Here is a 22,269-nt window from a genome sequence, read left to right as displayed (position 1 = left end):
TCAGGTTGGAGTTCAATTGCCACAGGAAGAGAAGACGGAGCTGATTTTATTTTTAAGGAAAAATATGAATGTATTTGCTTGGAATGTGTATGAGGCCCCTGGGGTTAATCCGAGCTTCATATGTCATTATTTAAAGGTCAATCCAACTGTGGTACCGAGGAGGCAACCACCTCGGAGGTCCTCCAAAGAACATTCCGAAGCCGTAAAAGAGGAAGTACTCAAACTCAAAAAAGCAGGTGCTATCAAAGAAGTGTTTTATCCTGAATGGTTAGCCCATACGGTGGTGGTAAAAAAGAAGAATGGGAAGTGGAGAGTTTGTGTAGACTTCACAGATTTAAACAAGGCTTGCCCGAAGGACTCATTCCCAATGCCTCGGATTGATCAATTGGTTGACGCTACTGTTGGACATCCTCGGATGAGTTTTCTTGATGCTTTCCAAGGTTATCACCAGATACCTTTGGTCGTTGAGGACCAGGAGAAGACTGCATTCGTCACTCCTACGGGAAATTATCATTATAAGGTAATGCCCTTTGGTTTGAAAAATGCAGGGGCTACCTACCAAAGGATGATGACGAGAATGTTTGAGGCACAGCTAGGAAAAACTATTGAGGTATACGTGGACGATATGGTGGTAAAGAGTAAGGAAGTTTCCGCGCATCTGGAAGATCTGGGCAACACTTTTCAAAAGCTAAGAGAGTATAAATTGCGGCTCAATGCCTCTAAATGCTCTTTTGGTGTGGGATCGGGCAAGTTTCTAGGTTATATGGTGACTCACCGGGGAATTGAAGTGAATCCTGCTCAAGTTAAGGCAATAAACAACTTACACCCACCTCGAAATCCTAAGGAAGTGCAGAGGCTAACAGGTATGACCGCTGCTCTCAACCGTTTTATATCTCGGTCCGCGGACAGATGCAGACCTTTCTTTCAATTGTTGAATAAATGGAAGGGCTTTGAATGGACCGAGGAGTGCGCAGTGGATTTCCAACAGCTTAAAGAATATCTCTCGCAACCGCCCGTTATGTCTCGACCAGAAGTTGATGAAATTCTGTTTGCATATATTGCAGTGGCAAACCATGCAGTTAGTTTGGTTCTTATCCGAGATGATAATAATATCCAGAGATCGGTTTATTATGTAAGCAAGTGTCTGTATGAGGCCGAGCTGAGTTATTTGCCACTGGAGAAAGCTATCTTGGCGGTAGTCCATGCTACACGAAGACTTCCCCATTACTTCCAATCTCATACGGTTGTTGTCCTTACACAACTCCCTCTTAAATCGATTCTGCGAAGTGCGGATTATATGGGAAGAATTGCCAAATGGGGAACTGTCTTAGGAGCTTTTGACATCAAATATATGCCTCGCACCTCTATAAAGGGGCAGATCATCGCGGATCTTGTGGCGGAATTTGCTGAGCCTTCGTTGGAAGACTATAATGAAGAATCAGGCATGGGTAAAAAATCAGTAGGCATGATTTCATGCAAAGAGCCTCCATTATGGAAAGTGCATGTGGACGGAGCAGCAAATCAAAAGGGATCTGGTATAGGGCTAGTTTTGATGTCCCCGGAGGGAATTATTTTTGAGAAATCTTTGAGATTGGGATTCTCGACCACCAACAACGAAGCAGAGTATGAGGCCGTCCTCGCAGGGATGAACATGGTTCATCAAATGGAAGGGAAGACGGTGCAAATGTTCTCAGATTCACTATTGGTGGTAGGCCAAGTAGAAGGGAAGCTAGAAGCAAGAGATTCCAGAATGCAAGCATACTTAACCAAGGTTAGGTGTATGCAATCTAAATTTACGTCTTTTTTACTATTACATGTATCCAGATGTGGCAATACCCATGCCAACTCATTAGCCACACTCGCAACGTCCTCGGCACAAGGTCTACCACGAGTTATCCTTGTTGAAGATCTGTTGAAACCCGTAGGGACGGTTGGTAACTCCACTCAAACTCTTCAAATTAGGACAGGGCCTAGTTGGATGGATCAGATAATAACATTTCTCAGAAATGACATCCTGCCTGGAGAAAAGGCCGAAGCAGACAAAGTTCGCAGAAAGGCCACTCATTTCTGGTTATCCGAGGACCAGAAATTGTACAAACGTTCCTTTTCGGGACCATATTTGTTATGTATGCACCCCGAGGCAACGGAGCTACTTTTGGAAGAGTTACACGAAAGGATTTGCGGAAGTCACACAGGGGGAAGGTCTTTAGCTCACAGAGCCCTTAGTCAGGGCTATTGGTGGCCAAATATGCAGAGGGAGGCGCAGGATTATGCAAAGAAGTGCGACCAATGTCAAAGATTCACTCCAAATATACATCAACCAGGAGGAGTCCTTAATCCTCTATCTAGCCCATGGCCTTTTGCTCAATAGGGCTTAGACATTGTTGGACCCTTCCCCAAAGCAACAGGAAACAGGCGATGGCTCCTCGTCGGAACGGATTACTTCACCAAATGGGTTGAAGCCGAACCATTATCAAATATCAGAGACATGGAAGCAAAAAAGTTTGTATGGAAAAATATCGTTACCAGGTTCGGCATCCCTCATATTCTCATTTCAGATAATGGCTTACAATTTGATAGCAAAGTCTTTCGGAAATACTGCTGTGATCTGGGCATCACGAATAGATATTCCACTCCGGCTTATCCGCAAGGAAATGGGAAAGCCGAGGCTGTCAACAAGGTAATAGTGAGTGGACTCAAAAAGAGGTTGGGGGACGCTAAGGGGAGGTGGGTAGAAGAACTGCCACATGTCTTATGGACGTATCGAACTACGCCATGAAGATCCACAGGTGAAACACCGTTCTCCATGACTTATGGAGCCGAGGCAGTAACACCCTTAAAGACTGGGTTCCCAACCCTGAAGAAAAGCTCTTTCGTTCCAGATAGCAATGATGATCTATTGAGGAGAAATTTGGACTTAATTGAGGAACGACGGGAGAACGCCATGGTTCAACTAGCTTATTATCAACATAAGCTAAAAAAGGGGTATGATTCTCATGTAAAGCTTCGACCTCTTGGACCTGGCGACTTGGTATTAAGGAAATTTTTGGGCACAACAATGAACCCAGCTTGGGGAAAATTGGGGCCCAACTGGGAAGGACCGTATCGTATTACTTTGGTCGCAGGAATAGGGGCTTACAATCTTGAAGATTTGGACGAACGTGTTGTACAACGTCCCTGGAATGTAAATAATCTACGAAGATATTATTATTAAATAAAAGGCACTTCGGCCATTTTTTGTTAAAACTACATTGTATTCATTGTCTTCGTTCATTTAAATATCAAACTGAAGCTTGGTATGCCTGGATCCTCGGACCACATACCTCGTCTAAATTGATATTTTTTACCAAGTGTTAAACAGAACCTAAGTTATGTCTGGTCCTCGGATCATCTACTTTGGAAAAATTAACATTTCAGTTGTTTCATTTAAATATCAAACTGAAGCTTGGTATGCCTGGATCCTCGGATCACATACCTCGTCTAAATTGATATTTTTTACCAAGTGTTAAACAGAACCTAAGTTACGTCTGGTCCTCGGATCATCTACTTTGGGAAAATTAACATTTTAGTTGTTTCATTTAAATATCAAACTGAAGCTTGGTATGCCTGGATCCTAGGACCACATACCTCGTCTAAATTGATATTTTTTACCAAGTGTTAAACAGAACCTAAGTTATGTCTGGTCCTCGGATCATCTACTTTGGGAAAATTAACATTTCAGTTGTTTCATTTAAATATCAAACTGAAGCTTGGTATGCCTGGATCCTAGGACCACATACCTCGTCTAAATTGATATTTTTTACCAAGTATTAAACAGAACCTCAGTTATGTCTGGTCCTCGGATCATCTACTTTGGGAAAATTAACATTTTAGTTGTTTCATTTAAATATCAAACTGAAGCTTGGTATGCCTGGATCCTAGGACCACATACCTCGTCTAAATTGATATTTTATCAAGTGTTAAACAGAACCTCAGTTATGTCTGGTCCTCGGATCATCTACTTTGGGAAAATTAACATTTCAGTTGTTTCATTTAAATATCAAACTGAAGCTTGATATGCCTGGATCCTCGGACCACATACCTCGTCTAAATTGATGTTTTTTACCAAGTGTTAAACAGAACCTCAGTTATGTCTGGTCCTCGGATCATCTACTTTGGGAAAATTAACATTTCAGTTGTTTCATTTAAATATCAAACTGAAGCTTGATATGCCTGGATCCTCGGACCACATCCCTGATCTAAATTGATATTCTTTACCAAAGTGTTAAATCAGTTATTGTCTGGTCCTCGGATCATTTACTTTGGGAAAATTAACATTTCTTTTCTTTTTGTTAAAGTATCAAGGTTTTGCATGCCTAGGTCAATAGAAGTCCAAAATGAAGAATTAATTACTTAAAGTCTCTCTGACATAATGATATACGGATAAGAAATCCATGAGCATCACTTAATGCAGTTCTTGGCATGTTAAGCCTGCCTAGAGTATCAATTTCGATCCAGGTTATGGCTTTAATTTAAGTTAGAGCAAAAAGATAGTACTTTTGGAGTGATATGGTTAAAACAAAACAAAAAGGGGAGAAGCCATCTAATAAGGAAAGTAACATTTGCACTTATATTAGATTCAAATATACTAGATTCAAATAGTACTTGCGAAATTACACTTAAACTACGGAGAAGCAGTCACGGTTTAAGCTTAATCTTCAGAAGGCCTTTAGGGTCTTGAGGAGGTGGAGGCTGCACGAGAGACTCATCGGCAATTCCTTTGCCTTTGGGATCATCCTTCAAAGTTATTGGATTAGCTTGATCGCCCAGCTCATCCTTTGAAGATTCCTGAAGGTCACTTAAAGGCTGTATGTCTTCTAGTGCCTTTTCTTGTACTGGATCAACTTGCTTGAGGGTATCTTCAGGAAGAGTTAAGTCTTCAGCCAAATCGCCTCTTTTATCCTCAGATGATACCTGGCCAGCTTCAGGAATGGTAGAAGCTCGAATTGCAGGAGGATAATAGACACTCTCTGCTTTCCAAAGAGTGGAAGAGGCATCAACCCCAGCTTGGGAAAGTGCCTCATTCCACACTTGGAGGCAGTAATGCCTACATACCTCGGGAACCTGAGCTTTGAAAGTTTCGGTGATCTCCTTCACACCTATATCATAACCGTCTTGTTCAGCTTAGTCCCTTGAGATCTCGGCCTCTTCTTTTGCTTTCTCAGCCTTTTTCTTTTCCTCAAGGGCTTCCTCTTTGCCCTTGATGTCCTCCTCTTTGACCCTCTTAGACTCGTTCAGATCTTTCTTGAGATCCTCAATGAGCCTTCGTGCTGCTGAGAGGTTATCGTCGGCTTGACGGAGCATTTGGCGCTGATCCTCGGCTTGTTTAGTCGTTGTTTTCAGATCAGCCTCTAAGCCTGCCTTATCACTCTCTGCCTTAGCCAACTTTGTTGAGACCTCCTGCAGTTTCTTCTTGTGAAGGTCCGAAATCTTTTGGGCGGTTTCACGCCTGGATTCCTCGGCCCTTAGAGATTTATAGGAGCTGATGGCAATCTCTTCTGCCCTATAGGCAGATTGAACGGCCTGCGAACGAAACATATAAAACTTAGACATATATGTATAAAAAATATATATATATATATAATAAAAATAATAGCCCAGGTTTTAGAGGAAAAAACTCACCATTGCAAGCTCCTTCTTCAAAGTCATAAAAACGTTGTGGTCCCTTTTCTTTCTAAGCTCACCCATGTCCTCGGGGAGTAACAGCGCCTGCTCCAATGCATCTGCGACGCATGCAGCTGTCCCTTCATCGGAGTTTCTGATGGACCCATCCACGGTGATAGCCTCGTCGTCCATGGACATGTCAGGGAGCCATATAGGGGTGCGCACGGCCACCTGTTGTTCGGTTATTCTTTCCGATCTAGTCTGCACGGTGCGGGCCTGCTTTCCACCCTTTTCTAGCTTGGGCTCCTTGAAAAGAGAGCCCTTTCCTGCCTCCACCACTTCCTTCCCTTTCGGCTGATCCCTTTTTCTTTTAAGGTCAGCTACGTTGGTGCGTTGAGTTTGGGAGGATGGGGGAGGAGGAGGAAGCCTAGTTTCAGGGCCTTTGTCAGCACCCTTTTCTTGGGTCCGAGGGCGCACCTCTTTAGGAGGTTCTTGGGCTCTAAGGCCTTTATCAGCGCCCTCAAGAACATCTTTTAGGCTGGGCTTAATCTTGCGTTGAATGCCCATATTATCAGTCTGTTGAGTAGTAGCTTTCAAGATTTGTGTAGAGGTGCCGAGGATGGGAGTTGAATCTTCAGGAGAGTGGGGTTGATTAAAAACCTCAAACTCGTCCTCGGAATCAGATACCTCAACTATTTCTTCTTCTTCTTCCTTTACGGTAGGGTGGGAAGACGCAGCTTCACTAGGGATTGATTGTGTGGGGAAAGGGACTATGGGAATCCCAACTGGAATGAATTGTGGTGGTTGGATTGGTTGGGTGACCAAAGTGCCTTGAGGAATAGTAGTCCCCTCCGGTAGCAAGAAACCTTCAACGGCAACGCTAATCCGAGGAAGGCGAGGATCGTGGGCTTTGATCACGCACTTTGGAGCCTGAAAGGCTTTGGATATCGGAGTGTAGCCGAGGATCAGATGAGCCGCTCGGAGTTGGCCGTCAGTATGCACGAAAACCTCAGCTTGTAGGATCCTGTCCAACCGTCCGAAATCAACAAGATTAGGATGACGATCCGCGGCGTGTGGATCTGTAGAGTTATCCAAGTAAAAGAGGGTAAGAATAAGTAAAAAGACAAAGGATAATAGTATGTAAAAGAAACTTCACCTGGAGTCCCTTCCCTTGTCGGAAAAGGGAGGCCGTCGTGCCAATTTCCTGATACGATCAGGAAGTCATTTTTTAGGCCCTTATTTGATTCAGGCAGACATTGAATTAGCCTAACTTTTGGGTATCTAGATTTTAAATAATATTCGTCTTTTTTGCTTAGGTAATGGAGGTTATAAACCCAGTTCACGTCGTGGTGAGTGAGCCCTAGGTTCATCTTCTCATTTAAGGCATCTATGGAACCTAGGATCCTAAAGACATTTGGGGCACACTGGGTGGGAGCTAATCTAAAAGCCCTAAGATAATCCCTAGTCACGGTTCCCATGGGGATTTTCATTCCCCCTTCGATGAACGCAATCATCGGGATTACAACTTCCCCCGTTTCTCTTTTTGTATAATATTCTTCCTTGTTACAGTACCTAATAGATACATCCGAGGGGATTTTGTACTTAACCTTAAACTGCTCTATTTTTTCGTTTGAATCCACCAGGGACGCAAATCTACCCATCTTTGAAAAAAGGGGGTGTGAAGAAAACTAACAAAGAACTACGCCGAGGATGAAAGATACAGAGAAAAAGAAAAGATGGGAAGGAAAAGAAACAAAAGAAACAAAAAGCTGATAAGGAGGGAAAAGAGTATTGAAGAACTTACTTTAAAAAAAGAAGAAGAAAGCACGGTCACCTCGGGCAGGGTACTTGATAGAAAGAGAAAGTATGGGAAGATGGAAAATATGGCAGGTACGTTATGAGGTTACTGTAGTGTGAAGAATTTCGAAGAAAATTAGTACTTATATATCAAAAGGTGTTATGAAGCGGGCGAATTCCCGCCTCAACACAGGAACCGCTCTCAACCGTTGGATATGTGTCACATCTTTGAAACATGGGGGACATAAAAGCGCCAGTAATTAATTCGGGGGCGTTTCGCATACCGAAATATTGGGAACATGCGACGGGTAGTTCAAAAGTTATTTCCCCGTCAGCAATATTGCCAAGGTTCCGCAGAATAAGAAAGTATTTTAAAGTCGAGATCCTATTTTCCTCCCGAGGTGAAGAAATAAAGAATCTCGAGGGGCTATTGTAGGGGCATTGGGCCCAGTAATTTACCAAGGATGGCCCAACGAGGTCTTTTGGGCTAGAAACCCTAAACCGAAGACATTAAAATGATCTTGGAGTATCTGAAGGGATCTCATAAAGAAATGTCAAATAAAGATATGATAAACGAATGACCAATTATGTTCGAGGAGTATATTTGTCCTCGGATTGTTAATCCGAGGACATTGGACGAGAAGTTTAGTATCCCCGGGATATGTTGTAAAGAATCCTACGGCTACGGGAATACACGGTACACGTGGAGGACAATAGAAAGGGCGGGAGAATATCTAAGGTAAAGCTGCTACCACCGCCCATACATTAAAAGCTATGTAAATTGATATATTGACTGCATGGATGGAAGGATGGGACGTGAGCATGAAGTTTGGAACTTGGTCCCTGACCCCAGCGAGTTTTAGGGAAGGATTGATGGGACAAGTATCCAAAACCAGCATTACAACCATGAGGTGGAGGACGATGAAGAGGAGAAAAAGAAGTATAAATGAAGGAGAAGTCCTATGAAGAAGAGAGAGGCTTTTTCAGGAAGAAAAAGAGCCAATAGTATATGATAATCAATATTTGTATCCAAACTTAAGGAAATACTATTATAAACTATCATCGGATTTCGTCCGAGGAGGAATTCTAAGTCTTACTCTTGCAAACAACTCTTTAATTTGTCCCATTGGGCCGAAAGCCCGTTCTTTCCCTTATTGTCTAAACCATCCTTGAAATCTAGATTAGAAACCCATCCTCTACAAATTTATTGTAAAGAAAGGCCTTTCAAGCCCATCTCCCTCCAGTCATAGTTTGGGAATTTGAATTGTGTCCTTACAAATACATAAAAAGAAAAAGGTAAAAAAAAGTAATAATTAAATATTTTGAAACAAATAATACAATTCCAGAGAAGTATAAATTATGATATTTGTTAATCTTTTTATGTTCCATACTTTGTTTATTCTGTCTAAATAATATGAATCCACCTTAACTTTTATTGAGTTACATGCCATTTCAAACTTTTCTTAGTCTTTCATTATTTTAAAAAAGTACATGTATATTTAGCAATAAGATAAACTCATAAAACTAAATATGAATTACACTTTCATAACTTTTAATTTGATACCAACATAGGACCATAATTAAATAATCAAATAATTTTAAATTGTATATATAAAAAGAAGCAAGGGTGATGATAAGTTTCATCCTGAGCAAAAAATAAATAATTATACAATCAACTAAGAGTAATGTTAGAGATACAAAATCTTTTACAAAAAAATTTACAAATTGCTGATGTGATGAGTGATTATTTGTAAATTAAGAAGTAATGTTAATGGTGAGCTTAGGTAAAAATCAATAAAAAGTTAGTCATATCAATTGTAGGGTCATTGGGCCCAAGAATTTATGAAGGATAGCCCAAGAATATCTTTTGGGCTAAAGGCCCAATCTGAGGACATCAAGTGATCCGAGGGTGTATGAATGTTAACTCATAAAGAAAATACTAGGTAAAGAAGTGATAATGTCTGAATAAATATGTCTGAGGAAAATTGTGTCCTCGGCTAGGTGAAGCCGAGGTAGGAGAAGGGTTGTTTGATATCCATAAGCTATGTTCTAGAAATTCCTATGGTTTAAGGAAGACACGGTACACGTGGAGGATAAGAGAAAGGGCGGTGGAATATTTAAGATAAAGCTGCTACCACCGCCCCCGTAAAAACTCTGCAACTGATATTCTGGCCGCATTAATGGAGAAATGAGACCTGAACATCAAATTTGAAACTTGGCCCTTGTCTCCAAAGATTTCAAGGAAGGTGGATGTGACAAGTATCTAAACCAGCGGTCTAACCATGAGGTGGAGGATGAGAAGGGGAAGAATGAGGGAGTATAAAAGAAATAAGGGACCTTCGGTAACAAGGGGGATTGAAAAAAGAAAAGAAGAAAGAGGAGATTGTAGACCTGACTATTCACAATTATAATCTATCTTGAGAAGCAGTATTATAAACTATCCTCGGACAGTCCGAGGAGGAGTTTTCATTCATATTCATATAAACAACTCCTTATTTGTGTCATTGGGCCCAAAACCCATAATTCTTTGTTCTTTAAACATCTTTAGAATCTAGATTTAAAGTCCACTCTCTACAAATTTACTGTAAAATGGCATTTCAGGCCCTTTCCCTTCTGATTGTGGGTCAGGGGCTCGAATTGTGTCCTTACATCAATAGTTTATAAAATAGTTTGTGGTTGTAACATTACTCATCAAATAATTGACTAGGAGATTTTAAACACAAGTAACTAAATGACAAAGTTAACTTATTGTATATAGAAACAAGAATAACATAAGAGAAACAAATTCAATTACTAAAAATTAACAAAACAAGTTAATGTAAAAAATAATGATTCACTCCATTTTCCTTCCATCTTTTCTCATTTTCACCCCTAACCAAGCACAACACAAAAAAAGAAGATACAAAAATATTACTACCAGAAAGTTCATTAAGAAAAAAAAAAGAATATACAATGATAAAAACGAAAATAAGATATATCTTAAAGAGGAAAAAAATATATCAATATTTTGTATCATAGTGTTGACATAATTAAAATTTTCTTTCCCTAATAAATAGACCTAAATAAAGGTCGTGCTACCAGTGACAGCTCTAGGAATAATTTCTAGTATTGTCATTAAAAAAACTTAAATTATACAAAATTTAATAAAAATAGAACTTGAATATATCAGTATTACAAAAAAAAAACCTATATGAAGTCTTACAATTCCTTGTACTAACAAAATTAAAAGACAAAAATGGACTAATTGGAGATAAAGTGAGATATGAAAATAGTGAAATAAGAGTAATAAAGTGAGAGAAAGTCTAAAATGATGAGAGAGAGAGAGAGAGCAACATATAGTACATGTTACGACTACGGCAAGAGAGTAGTGTTAGGATACGTGCCCTTTTAATCTTATTGTATGATGCTATGTATGACGCTATGTATGACATTATGAATGATATTATATTATGATTAATAAAGTTGTTTTGTCATTATCTAAAATAATGGTAACATGAATATTTGGAAATTATCATATAGTCCGTGAGATGTATAGTATTATGTGATTTAGTCACAGAAAACATAAATCACAAGTTATTTGTAAACTCAGAATTTTAGTTCGTAGTTGATAATGAGATTGGTCATTTCATCTGCGAAGACTATAATATATCAACTAGATGATTTGTCTTGATCATGGAAATGAAGATTTATAGTTGATATGTTTTAAAAGTTAAGATATATTGAACTGAACCGCTGTGAGATTTATTATTCTATTAACGACTGTCAAATGAATAATAAATCTCACGACTTCTATTTACATGAACTCTCAATCCTGAGAAAATAATGAACTTGATCATGAAGTGTAAGTTGCTTTGATTTTTCAGGAGTGAAATCTAAAGTCACGATCGAAACCTCAATATGTTGGGCAGCTGCATGTAATGTTGATAGAACATATATTCTCAAGATGAAATTCAAAATCTTTTAATAGTGATATAAAATATTCCCTTGAGATAAGTTTAATGGGTTTGGTTATTCAGAATGTTATGTCTAACTATTTTAGTAGGAAGTTACTAAAGTATATATTTATGAAATTGGATTTCATAAATAGATGATGAATAACTTAAAGGATTAAATCGGACACTCAAAAATTAAGACGTAATAATTTTCAAAGTAGCAGTTAACGTTCATGACTTTGTATTACTACGAATATTTTAATGAAGATGTTACATGTATAATAAAGTCTTGTGATATAATTTATTAATAAGGCCTAGAGTGTAATTATCTTTATATAGTAGTATTAAATATAATTAATGGTAACTTTGAACTTGTCAATAGTTGACAGATAAGCCCAAGACCCATTGGAGTTAGATCTTATTTGTTTCCTTTTGGTCACACTCTAAGCCACGTACTGAAGCCCAATTAGAATGGTCCAAAAGGCTAGTCTAATTAGATAATCAGTTAGATAAAATGAGAGAAACATATAGAATTTTGTGTGGAATGAAATGATATGTATGTGAATGTAAGTCACTATCTTATTCTTTCATGAACACATTCGTGTAAACTAATTGAGAGACCACACATCTTGGGCATAAGTGGAATTGGAGAGAAGATTAAAAGTGTTCCCGAGTGAAGACCATATATGTAAGGTACGCTTTCTTGTTCTTAAATTCTGAAATTTACATAGTACATGTTATCTATTACGAATAAAGTAGATCCGCTAATTTTCCTTTGCGTATGTTTTGTATGCAATATAAACTATGTTTTTCCCAATAAGTAGAGTTGTTCATGCCACTAAAGAGAACTCACGACCACATTATCTCTCTTGGTGTCATTTTTAGGAAAAATGAAATTACAAATTATTTTCATGTAATCATTTGAATGAGTTGTTACAAACTATGTTATTTTTGTTTTTAAATGAGCCTTTTGTTGACTATTTTGTTTATTTGTTGTTGTTTGCGCTATCATTTGAGCCAAATTTTATTGTCATTATTTGGGCTTTTAATTTTTTGTTTAAGGGGTTAAGGATTATATTTGGTAAGCCAATATTATTTTTGTGATTAATGCTAGGGATTGAACAAAATAACATAATAATTTACAACATTCCCAAACTAGTGTATCAAAAAATTTATATTAAACTATCAAAAAAAACAAAAACAAAATTAAAATTAAAGATTAGGTGGGTCTATGTGTGAGTTGACATACTAATTTAAGAATGTTGTAAAATTGTTATAACATCTTATTGTATTCCTAAGACTATTCTTATTTTTGTTGAACCCAAATTCTGAAAATTTTAAAATTAGGATGACCTATATTTGTTTTTAAGTCTGAAAAAATAGGTATAACTACGTATATCATTTTTTTTCAAACTTCTATGTAGAGTCGTCCCTGGTGCTTCGGGTTGTATAGGTTGTTCATAATCCCATAAAATTGGAAGATTGCAATAGGTTGATGGATCTTGGTCCGTTGGACCGTACACACGATCCTCTTAACGAATAAATGTAAACCATTATGAGATTGTTTAAGACAGTATAGGTGCCTGATCACTGGGATGAAGTAATTGCTTAGGAAAAAATCTGAAGGGCAGAAGAATAAAAACTATAGTAGGGACAATGGCCATAACAGCTTCTGTGTATCATATCAAGAGGCTGAGAAACAATAATAAATTCTCAACTACAACAAAAAATTTGGTTGAAGAACAAATGGTTAAAAGAATTTTGAAGGAGATAAAAGAGAGAATTGAGACCTTTTTGCCTAGAATGATCACAGCAGCTGACAGAGGAAAACGTAGAATCTATTTAGGAACAATTTATAGTAACAAAAATAAGTTAAATAGTAAAATAAGCTCTATTTTTTAGCTTTTTCCAAACACAACCGTAATAGTTTAGGTTTATAGGTGGAGTGAACTTGGGAGTAGCTACTTGATTGTAGTATGGTTATGAATGGTCCGCTGCTAGTTGAGTTGGTTCTTCAAGTACAACTGTTGTAAAGATGTGAAGTATTTTGCAACTAGGAAGTGGGACTGGTGAGCTGATTCTGTCTTGCTCGCTATCAGCATAGTTCTGCAGCTTCTGTGTTGTTGGTCTGATGTTCTGGTTTGTGTGCCTTACTGGTTTAGCAGCTAGCTGGAAATTTTGGTTTCTATATTAGTTTAGTGTGTAGTAGAATTGCTGTTAGAGTTTGTATGTAGATCTCCAATTTTTTTTGGTGTAATTTGCTAGTTAGCTAGGGAGTGGGGGGTTTGTCTAGTTTGTTGACAAAGTGGGGTCTGCAGTTATTTGTGAAAGCCAAGAGGAAGAAGATGGCAATGCAAAATGTAAAACGATGTCGTTAGTCTTACCATTCAAAAAGGAAAGTAAAAACAATGTCACATTGAGATGTTTTTAGTACTATATGCACCGTTTCACTAAATCCCTAGATGTCGTTGTATTGCAGTGTTTCAAAAACAAGTTGAGTAGTTCTCCCAAAAAAAAAAGAAAAAGGAAGTTGAGTATGGTTTAACATGTTTTAACCCCAAGTAAAAAATTCTCGGATTCAGGTTAATTTATATATATATATATATATATATATATATATATATATATATATATATATATATATATAAAAGCTACTAAATCAATACAAAAGCTAAACCATGTAAAGGTAATATGACATCAACCATCCAAAGATAATGACTAATTGTTTTCAAATAACAACCATTAGAAAGTTTTCTTTCTAGTTTTACAATAAAGAAACAAGATTCAAAGAAATTGAACTTAGAATATAAATTTTGAAGGCATTGAGTAGCTTAAATTAAAAATCTCAATATCGTTAGGTGCGATAAAAGAGTTAGAGCATTGATCTAAACCCTGAATTTCTCAATAATACTCCTAAGATCCTTGCCATTATTAGACTCATTGTTGCAACTTACAAGTGAATTAATATCTCTTTCATTGTTTCCAAGTGAAACAAAGTTTGCATATGAGAGAATGAGAGTCAAAGGAACGTGCCATTTTTGGCCAAGAATGCCACAAAAATTATAAGCGCTTACTATTCTATTTTTTTTATAAAAAAATTATAGATTTTTTTTAATGTAAGAATTTATTATGGCAAATCACCTAACTTTTATGTTGATGATATCATTAATTAGAGAATTTTGGTTTTGGTAAACTTAAGGTTTATGTAATATTTAACTTGGTATTTTTTGTTCATCTATTTTTTTTTTTTTTCATGAGAAACTATATAAGTTGACCTATAACTGGATCAACTCAATATGCTCACAACCAATTTAAGATGACTTGTTTTTACCCTAACTGCACTCGACTCGTTTGTCATGTCTAACATTTTCTAATGTTGTCACATAAACTTTTGAGAGTTCACATTTTTTCATGCAATTTTAATTTAGTTTAATCTAAGTGTATGTGTGTAAATTTTTTTTAAAATTTTTTTTATCCCTAAATTAAAATAATTTTTTTCAAAATTAAAAAGATATATCACAAAACCAAGAAAATTGTAATTCAAATAATCGACACATATTTTGCATTCAAAAAAAATATCCCCCGGTCAAAATCTCCATTGAGTTATCAAGTGAAAAAAAATATATTAAAAAAATAGGAAAAGAGGCAAGGTACAAGGAATAGTAACTAGTACACCAACGTTTACCATGGAGATTTGAGAGGAGTCGAAGGGTAACAGCCACAAGCGCAGAGCATAGTCTCACGCTTGGCACGCTTGGCACAGAGAAGACGCGTCTTAGACATGACCATTCACACAAGCAGCGCCATAAAACACACCCTCTCAGTTCCTCCCAACTCTCAAGTCTCTCTTTCTTTCTCAGTACCTTGTGTGTGTGTATGTGTGTTGTCTTAAGGAGGTTGGCAGTAGTGACTTGGTACGGGTCTAAACCATCTCACCTAGCTAGGTAGCGCACTCAAACTCAATGTGGTCATCAATAGGAGTTGAAGAACCAACTCGCTTAAATAACAAAACCCAGAGCCTCAACAGAGTGTCATCATCATCATCATCCTTAACCTCCAAATCACTATCATCATACACGTCTTCGTCTTCATCCCCTTCACCATTCTCATCCTCCTCTCTCTGCCAAAGTGCCCCAAGAAGCACCAAAGCCATGGAAGAGGTTTGGAAGGACATCAATCTTGCTTCTCTTCAAGACCAAGAAACAATCCTCCAACCTCACCCTAACTCCGACTTTCGCGGTGTGATTCTCCAAGACTTTCTTGCTCGACCTTTTAGCAAAGACCCACCTGCCAGCATGGTCTCCTCCTCCACCAACACTAAAGAGACTGCTCTCTATGCCGCTGCTGGAGGCTCACTGTTGCCACCTCCTGCCACTCTTTTGAGCTTGAATTCGGGCTGTGAATTTCATTTTTTTGATAACTCTGACCCAGTACTTAGGCCTAGCTCACATTTACAATCACACCCAAGTTCTAATGTTTCTTCTTTCAGTAGCCCATTTGAGGCCCTAGCTTCCCCTTCTGGCTTGCCATCTTCTGCTAAGAAGAGGGTTCCAGAATCTGAAAATTGCTCCGGGGATCGGCGACATAAGCGTATGATCAAGAACAGAGAGTCCGCTGCTCGATCGAGAGCTAGAAAACAGGAATGTCTCTCTCTTTTTCTCTTTTTTATTTTATTTTATTTTTTGAATGTATAAAATACATTAGTCTGTTTGATTTTGTTTTCTAAAAGCATATATTTTTGTTTGTGCTTTCTGTTTACAGGCCTACACAAACGAGTTGGAACTTGAAGTTGCTCACTTGATGGAAGAGAATGCAAGACTTAAGAAACAGCAAGAACAGGTGAGTTTTATATATATACATAAGTCCAACCCAAAATGGTCCCCCATAACTTCCTTTTTTAGATCTATTTGCTTCTCCTACCTAGAACTATTCACTTATGTTGACTGGTTTTATTTGGGTGAATTTTGATGTTAGTGTCTTATTGATTTTGTATCATTTTTTTTTTTTCCTTTCTTTGAGCAGTTGCGATTGGCTGCAGCCGCTCAACTTCCCAAAAAGCACTCGCTCCATCGAACGTCAACAGCTCCATTTTGAGCATCATCAATGCCTTCCTTTTCACAATTTCCCTCTTATACCTCAGCACAGTCCCTTTCGAGTTAGGGAGAAATAGAAAGAAAGGGTATTTATGGGTTTCAATGTTTTTGTATGTAATTGTACCTCAACTCCATATTTATAGTGGCGTGTCTTTAGTAAAGAAGGGATAAATGCGTCTGAAAAGATAGTGTTTCTGTATTCCTAAGATGCAGGAACTTTCTTTTGGTGGGTCTCTGTGCTTGTTTTGTTTGTATCCTTCTCTTGACTTTTTTCCCTATTATTTTTATCTCATTTTAATGTATTTTTATCCCATTTTAATATATTAATATTTGTTAAGATGATATTTACTATTTAATCAATAAATTTATATTTTATACTTTATTTTAGATCATAAAAATTTAAAATTTAAATATTTATTTAATAATATAGTAATAAATTTTTTATCTTTTTTAAAATTTTATAAGCATGAAAGAAATAATAAAAACATATAATTTTCTTAAATTTTTAAAATTCACGTTGAATATAAAAATATATAAAGAATATAAAAATATATAAAGAATGTGCAGATCTTAAAAACCTTGTTCTTACAAATTTCAAGTATTTCTTAATAGAAGAGAGAGAGAGAGAGAGAGAGTGAGAGAGAGAGAGAGATTATGGGAGGTGAAGTGGGGTGAAAGAAAGGACGGGTCATGTCGCTCCAAGAAGATGCACAGTGCAAAATGGACGTGACGCTTTTGTTTTGTTTCTTCGCTGGCTATATATATATTGCTTTCAATATCTTTCCTGCTTCTTATCTTTCCCTGTGCGTGTCTCTTCCTACTCCTAGTACAATCTTTTCTTTCTCGTTATTATTACAGTCACTGATGCCCTATTTTGTTTGGTTTCTGGTGGCTTTTTCTATGCCGTTAATTTCTGTCCCAGTTCATCCATATTCAAAAGCAGAATGTGGTACAGTGTAATAGTAGCTCCACTTATTTCAATTAGTAAAGTTTTTTGTTTGGTAGGCTCTACAGAAACTTATATTTGAATCGTCTAAAAAAAATCTATTAATATCTTAATCAGATGACAAAGATAAGGGCAGAACCATGATTCAAATTTAGAGATATTTGAATTTTTAAAAAATCTATTATTATCTTAATCGGATAACAAAGATCAGGACAGAACAGGATTCAAATTTAGGAGGCCAAATTCTTTGTTTAATAATTTTAAATAGTTAGAATATTAATATTAAATGTTGACAACGATACATTATTAGTATTAATTTTTTATTTATTTTTGTATTTTTTAAAAGTCAATAATAGATATTATAATCAAAGAGTAAATTAATGCTAATAATGTATTGTTAAAATAAATTTTTAAAAGACACCAACTAATTCAAGTGAGCAGTAGATTATAAAAAAAATAAATTTTTTTCAAGGATTGAGTTAAAGATACCAACTGATCTAAGTTGTTATTGACACTAATTGGTGTGTGGATGGAGTGATAAGTAGCACATTAGTTGTCTTTGTGACTATGAGGTGGAGTTACTTGAGAGGGACAAAAAACTCTTAAATGAGAAAAAATTAAGTAAAGGTTATTGGGTTTTTGTGATTTGTTTTGCTAGGATTTATAATTGATTTGTTATATTTTTTTTTTTTAACTTAGACTATATCCAAAGATTTTTTTTTTTTAATTATCTGAATATGTGAATTGTTTTGTAAATTTTTCTTATTATCTGGATTTGTAAATTGTTCAAATGTTTAGCTAAATGTTTTTCTTCATAATCTTGGGACAACTAAACAAGTGATGATTTGATAATTTTTTTTCATTTTTGTTTCATGGGTTAGCTTGTAAATTGTTTGGGAGAGGGGGCCAAGTATATTAATTTTAGACTCAAAAATATATTTTTTATGCTAATATATATACTAGGGAATTCTTTTTTAAAGGTTGGGTGCCATGGCCCCCTCAGCCCCAAGTAGTTCCATCCCTGACAAAGATAGGATAAAAAAAAAGAAATGTACGTTTGCTAAGAGCCTTACTTCTTTGTGGCATTGACTCTACTTTATGAAGAGAATTAGGGTTTGAATTCTCTCCCTCCATTACAACTTGTTAAATTAATTAATTATTAATTTAGATTGATTTTCAAGTTAATTTCTACTGATTAAATACATCACCAATTAAGCAATTAAGTGGTAAATAAAAGATATAACAATATGGTGACCAATCCCAAGGAATATCTACTATTAGAATTGAAGTTGTTACAATATAAAATAATCCTAACTTGTATTGCTACCTCTAGTAATGACTTCCTCATGTGACCTTACACAACTTTAATATGGTTAGACTCTTTCTATCATCGATTTTCTACACGAACTTTGTCCATGACTCTAAGAATCTCTTAAAGGTTACCCTAGTATGGCTTTGTGACCTCAGTCTTGATTTGTACCATTGCAACAACAACACTATATTGATTATTCTCTAGCAGCTTCTAAACTTGCATGTTGAATAGGTGGAGGCTAGGGTTTCTCTCTAAATAGTATAAGCTTTTCTACCTCTACCAAAGTTATTAATTTTGTTTCAGTGACCACTTACTGTCCGTTGGAACAAAAAATTTCAGTGCTAATCTATTTTAGCACTGTTTTAAGAATATTGTTAAAGTTATTATACACCTAAATATTCATCAAATATTATTAGAATAATGCTAGAGATACAAACTATTTTATAAATTTTTTTACAAACAGCTGATGTGATGAATGATTATTGGTAAATGAAAAAGTGATATTAATGGTGGGCCTAAATTTAAACCAATAAAAAGTTGGCCACATTAATATTTTGTAAAAATATTATAAAATAGTTTGTGATTGCAGTATTACTCTTATTGTTATGCCATATCAAATTATTTATTAAAAATAAATTAATATACATCTTTAATATCATTATTACATAACATCTCACATATGAGATTATGAGTGTATATATATATTCTCAATAACTAAAAAAAAAATGGTATGTGAGTAAAGTAAAAGTAAAAAAAAAACACACACACACATTCTTAACAAAAGCAATAATATATTCAATGGAAAAGTGGTTTTAGAAACCAAATAATGATTTGGTGTCATATCGATTGAAATCAGTACTGTACCGATCGTAATTTGGTGGATTTGATGGAAACAGGCGGAATAGAAGAAAATTAAGAATAAAAAAGAATAAAGGGGTGATTCATATCGGTTCACTAATCAATATAGAAATTTCTGGCCGTTCTAGGCAAAACAACACAGAACTGATAAATTGGCCTCTACCACCTTGTAAAAATTGTCCATAATGAGCTTTTATATAGGTACTTTAATTTTGGTTATAAAAATCCACTTCAACAGTCAGCTTATTGTAAAACACGTCAAATCAAAACCATCTTTGCAATTCTCAATCAATTGAGAGTCTATTGAGGAGGCTATTAAGGTGAGTATTCATGAGACACTTTTTTTTTATTTTTTTTATTTATACAAGATATAATTCTACTCTAACCTAATCTAAGTGTATATGTGTGTGAAGTTCCCTCCTGAAGACTTGAACCCTGGCCCTTGTCCCCCCCATACTTCAGAAACACTTATACTTGTAGAGTGACCATTGTACCAAGGATGTGCGGTGGTCATGAGACATAAACTTATATTTTCTTGAGTTGTTCTTATGTCTTTGCCTTGATCTTTAAATACATCAATTTGACACTATAAAACGTACAAATGACTCAAGTCTTACAATTTAAGTTACAATTTAACATAGTTTGCCAAGACACTAGCATATGGACCTAACATGAATTATACAAAAAAAAATTATAGATTTATTATAGTTGTCTAATTTTGAATCTTGTCTTCTAGTTTTTTAAGAAAATAATTTTGAATCTTGTTGTAAACATCCAATTTTGCAACTTTTGTTTAACCATTGTCCCAAGAGCAAAACATTTGTTTTAGAATGTAATAGACAACTCCTAATTTTGACCTCTAGATTTTCTAACACTCAATTAAAAATAAATCTAGAAGCTCAAATGTTCAAAATTGCAAATAGTGTGTGCTTGAATCTGACCACAAGATCAAAATTTATAGCCAAATAAATTTTAATGATTAATATTCATTTTCATGATTAGAATTTATCACATGCAATTATGATTAAATTTCTTTAAAGAATTAATTATATGTCATAATTTTATTTGATCACGTTGAACATATTGGTGGGAGTTCATGCACCAAATTAATTTGAAAAAGGTCAATTATTTTAGGAAGTTCAGTGATTTTAAACTCCCATTCCCTTTCTCTCTCTTTTTTATTATTATTTTTTTAAGAAAGAGTAAGTAGGAACAAAGTGGCAACACGTATACCATATCTAAAATACCACGATCTGGAATTTATAGGACAAATATTTAATTCTATCCTGAAGAGAATATTGTCCTAAATTCCTATTTGTGTAAATCATATATATTCTATAATACCAACCAATCCTTGTGAAGTTAGTTGATACCGTCGCAATAAAAGAATGGCGAAAATGCACTTTTGGTCCCTACATTTTGGGTCAATTCTCATTTTGGTCCCAAAATTGATTTCGTTACAAATGTAGTCCCTAAAAAAGGAAAATCGTTTATAAAATGGTCCCTTCCGTCAACCCACTGACGGAAACCTCCTACATGGCAGACGGAGTTCCTTGTTTGCTGACGTGGCGCTGATGTGGCAAAAAATTATTATTAAAAATAATTATTTGGCATTTTTTTTAATGCCACATCAGATTTAAATTCAAAAAAATTTTAATTCCTCAATTTTAATATAATTAATATAATTAAATTAAATTAAATATAAAAACATTTCTTCTTTACATTAATATAAAACTAAACATTAATATAATTAAATTAATTTTTTTTTTTACATTTTTTTTTCGTAAGAATATTTCTTCTTTTCCAGAACATGAACTTCATGTTCTTCCCTGGCAAACAAACTAGCAAACCCAAAAATTTTCTTAAGAAACAAACACACAAAAAAAACCCAAAAAATTCAGCTAAAAAACAAAATCATAAATCTCAAATCCACCATTTTTTCAAACACCAACAAAATCATCAAATCCCAAAGCCCCAAAGTACCAAATTAATCCAAAAATACAACATAACCAACCTAAACAAAAAAAATCTCAAACCCAGAAAAACCCATCTTAGGCAAGTTGAACCCAGCAAATCTAGCAATCCCACCTCAGAAACCAGAAAGTCGAACCAAGAAATCGACCTTAGAACCCAGTAAATCCCACCAAGTTGAACCCAGCAATCCAACAAGTCGAACCCACTAAAAAAAGTAACACAAACAAACAAACAAACAAAGAATTTCATATTTGAGATTCAGAAAAATCAACAACAATGGAGGACATTTGGAAGAGAGCGAAAGGCTTGGCAGAAGAAGCGGCGAAGAGATCTCAGACTTCCGTCAACATTTCCGATTTGGTCACCAAAACCACCAAGAAGGCCGATCAGACGACGGACCGAGGTCCCCCCACCCTCCGACGAGCAACACCGCCGATCAGACGCGAAACACTTCTCTCAAACCCACCCTCTACAATACCCGATCCACCCAAGACCGATCTCATCGCCGCTGCTGAAGAACGTCGCCGCCGCTGGAGACTGATCTTGTTGACCCGATCTCCATCTCTTTCCCGATCTATCTCTCTTTCCCTCAATCTCTCACTCTTTCTTCCTCCTTCAATCTCTCTTCGCTTGGCAATTCTTTTGCCTCAATCTTTAATCTAAAAAAAAGTATTTTTTTTGGGTTTGTTTTTAATTAAAACTAAAATTAAGGAA

The 22,269-nt window shown here is 35.9% G+C and overlaps 1 protein-coding gene across 1 annotated transcript; it reads left to right on the top strand.

Annotated features, from left to right (window-relative positions):
• The first annotated feature begins 15,075 nt into the window (after positions 1-15,075).
• LOC142626123 (protein FD) lies at positions 15,076-16,593 on the top strand. Its single transcript, XM_075799909.1, has 3 exons — positions 15,076-16,013; positions 16,135-16,211; positions 16,395-16,593. Exons 1-3 carry the CDS (start codon positions 15,335-15,337, stop codon positions 16,464-16,466), a joined length of 828 nt encoding a protein of 275 aa, XP_075656024.1. The 5' UTR covers positions 15,076-15,334; the 3' UTR covers positions 16,467-16,593.
• Positions 16,594-22,269: the final 5,676 nt, after the last annotated feature.

The sequence above is a fragment of the Castanea sativa genome, chromosome 2 (genome assembly GCF_040712315.1).
Source record: "Castanea sativa cultivar Marrone di Chiusa Pesio chromosome 2, ASM4071231v1".
In the NCBI taxonomy this organism is placed as follows: domain Eukaryota; kingdom Viridiplantae; phylum Streptophyta; class Magnoliopsida; order Fagales; family Fagaceae; genus Castanea; species Castanea sativa.
Note: the sequence above shows the minus strand (reverse complement) of the source record. Positions and strands in the feature narration are given on the sequence as shown.

Excerpts from the sequence above, each read along its gene's own strand:
- LOC142626123 (XM_075799909.1), top strand. The coding sequence starts at position 15,335 with ATGTGGTCATCAATAGGAGTTGAAGAACCAACTCGCTTAAATAACAAA. Across the intron at positions 16,014-16,134 it reads ATCGAGAGCTAGAAAACAGG|CCTACACAAACGAGTTGGAA; the intron begins AATGTCTCTCTC and ends TCTGTTTACAGG. Across the intron at positions 16,212-16,394 it reads TTAAGAAACAGCAAGAACAG|TTGCGATTGGCTGCAGCCGC; the intron begins GTGAGTTTTATA and ends TTCTTTGAGCAG.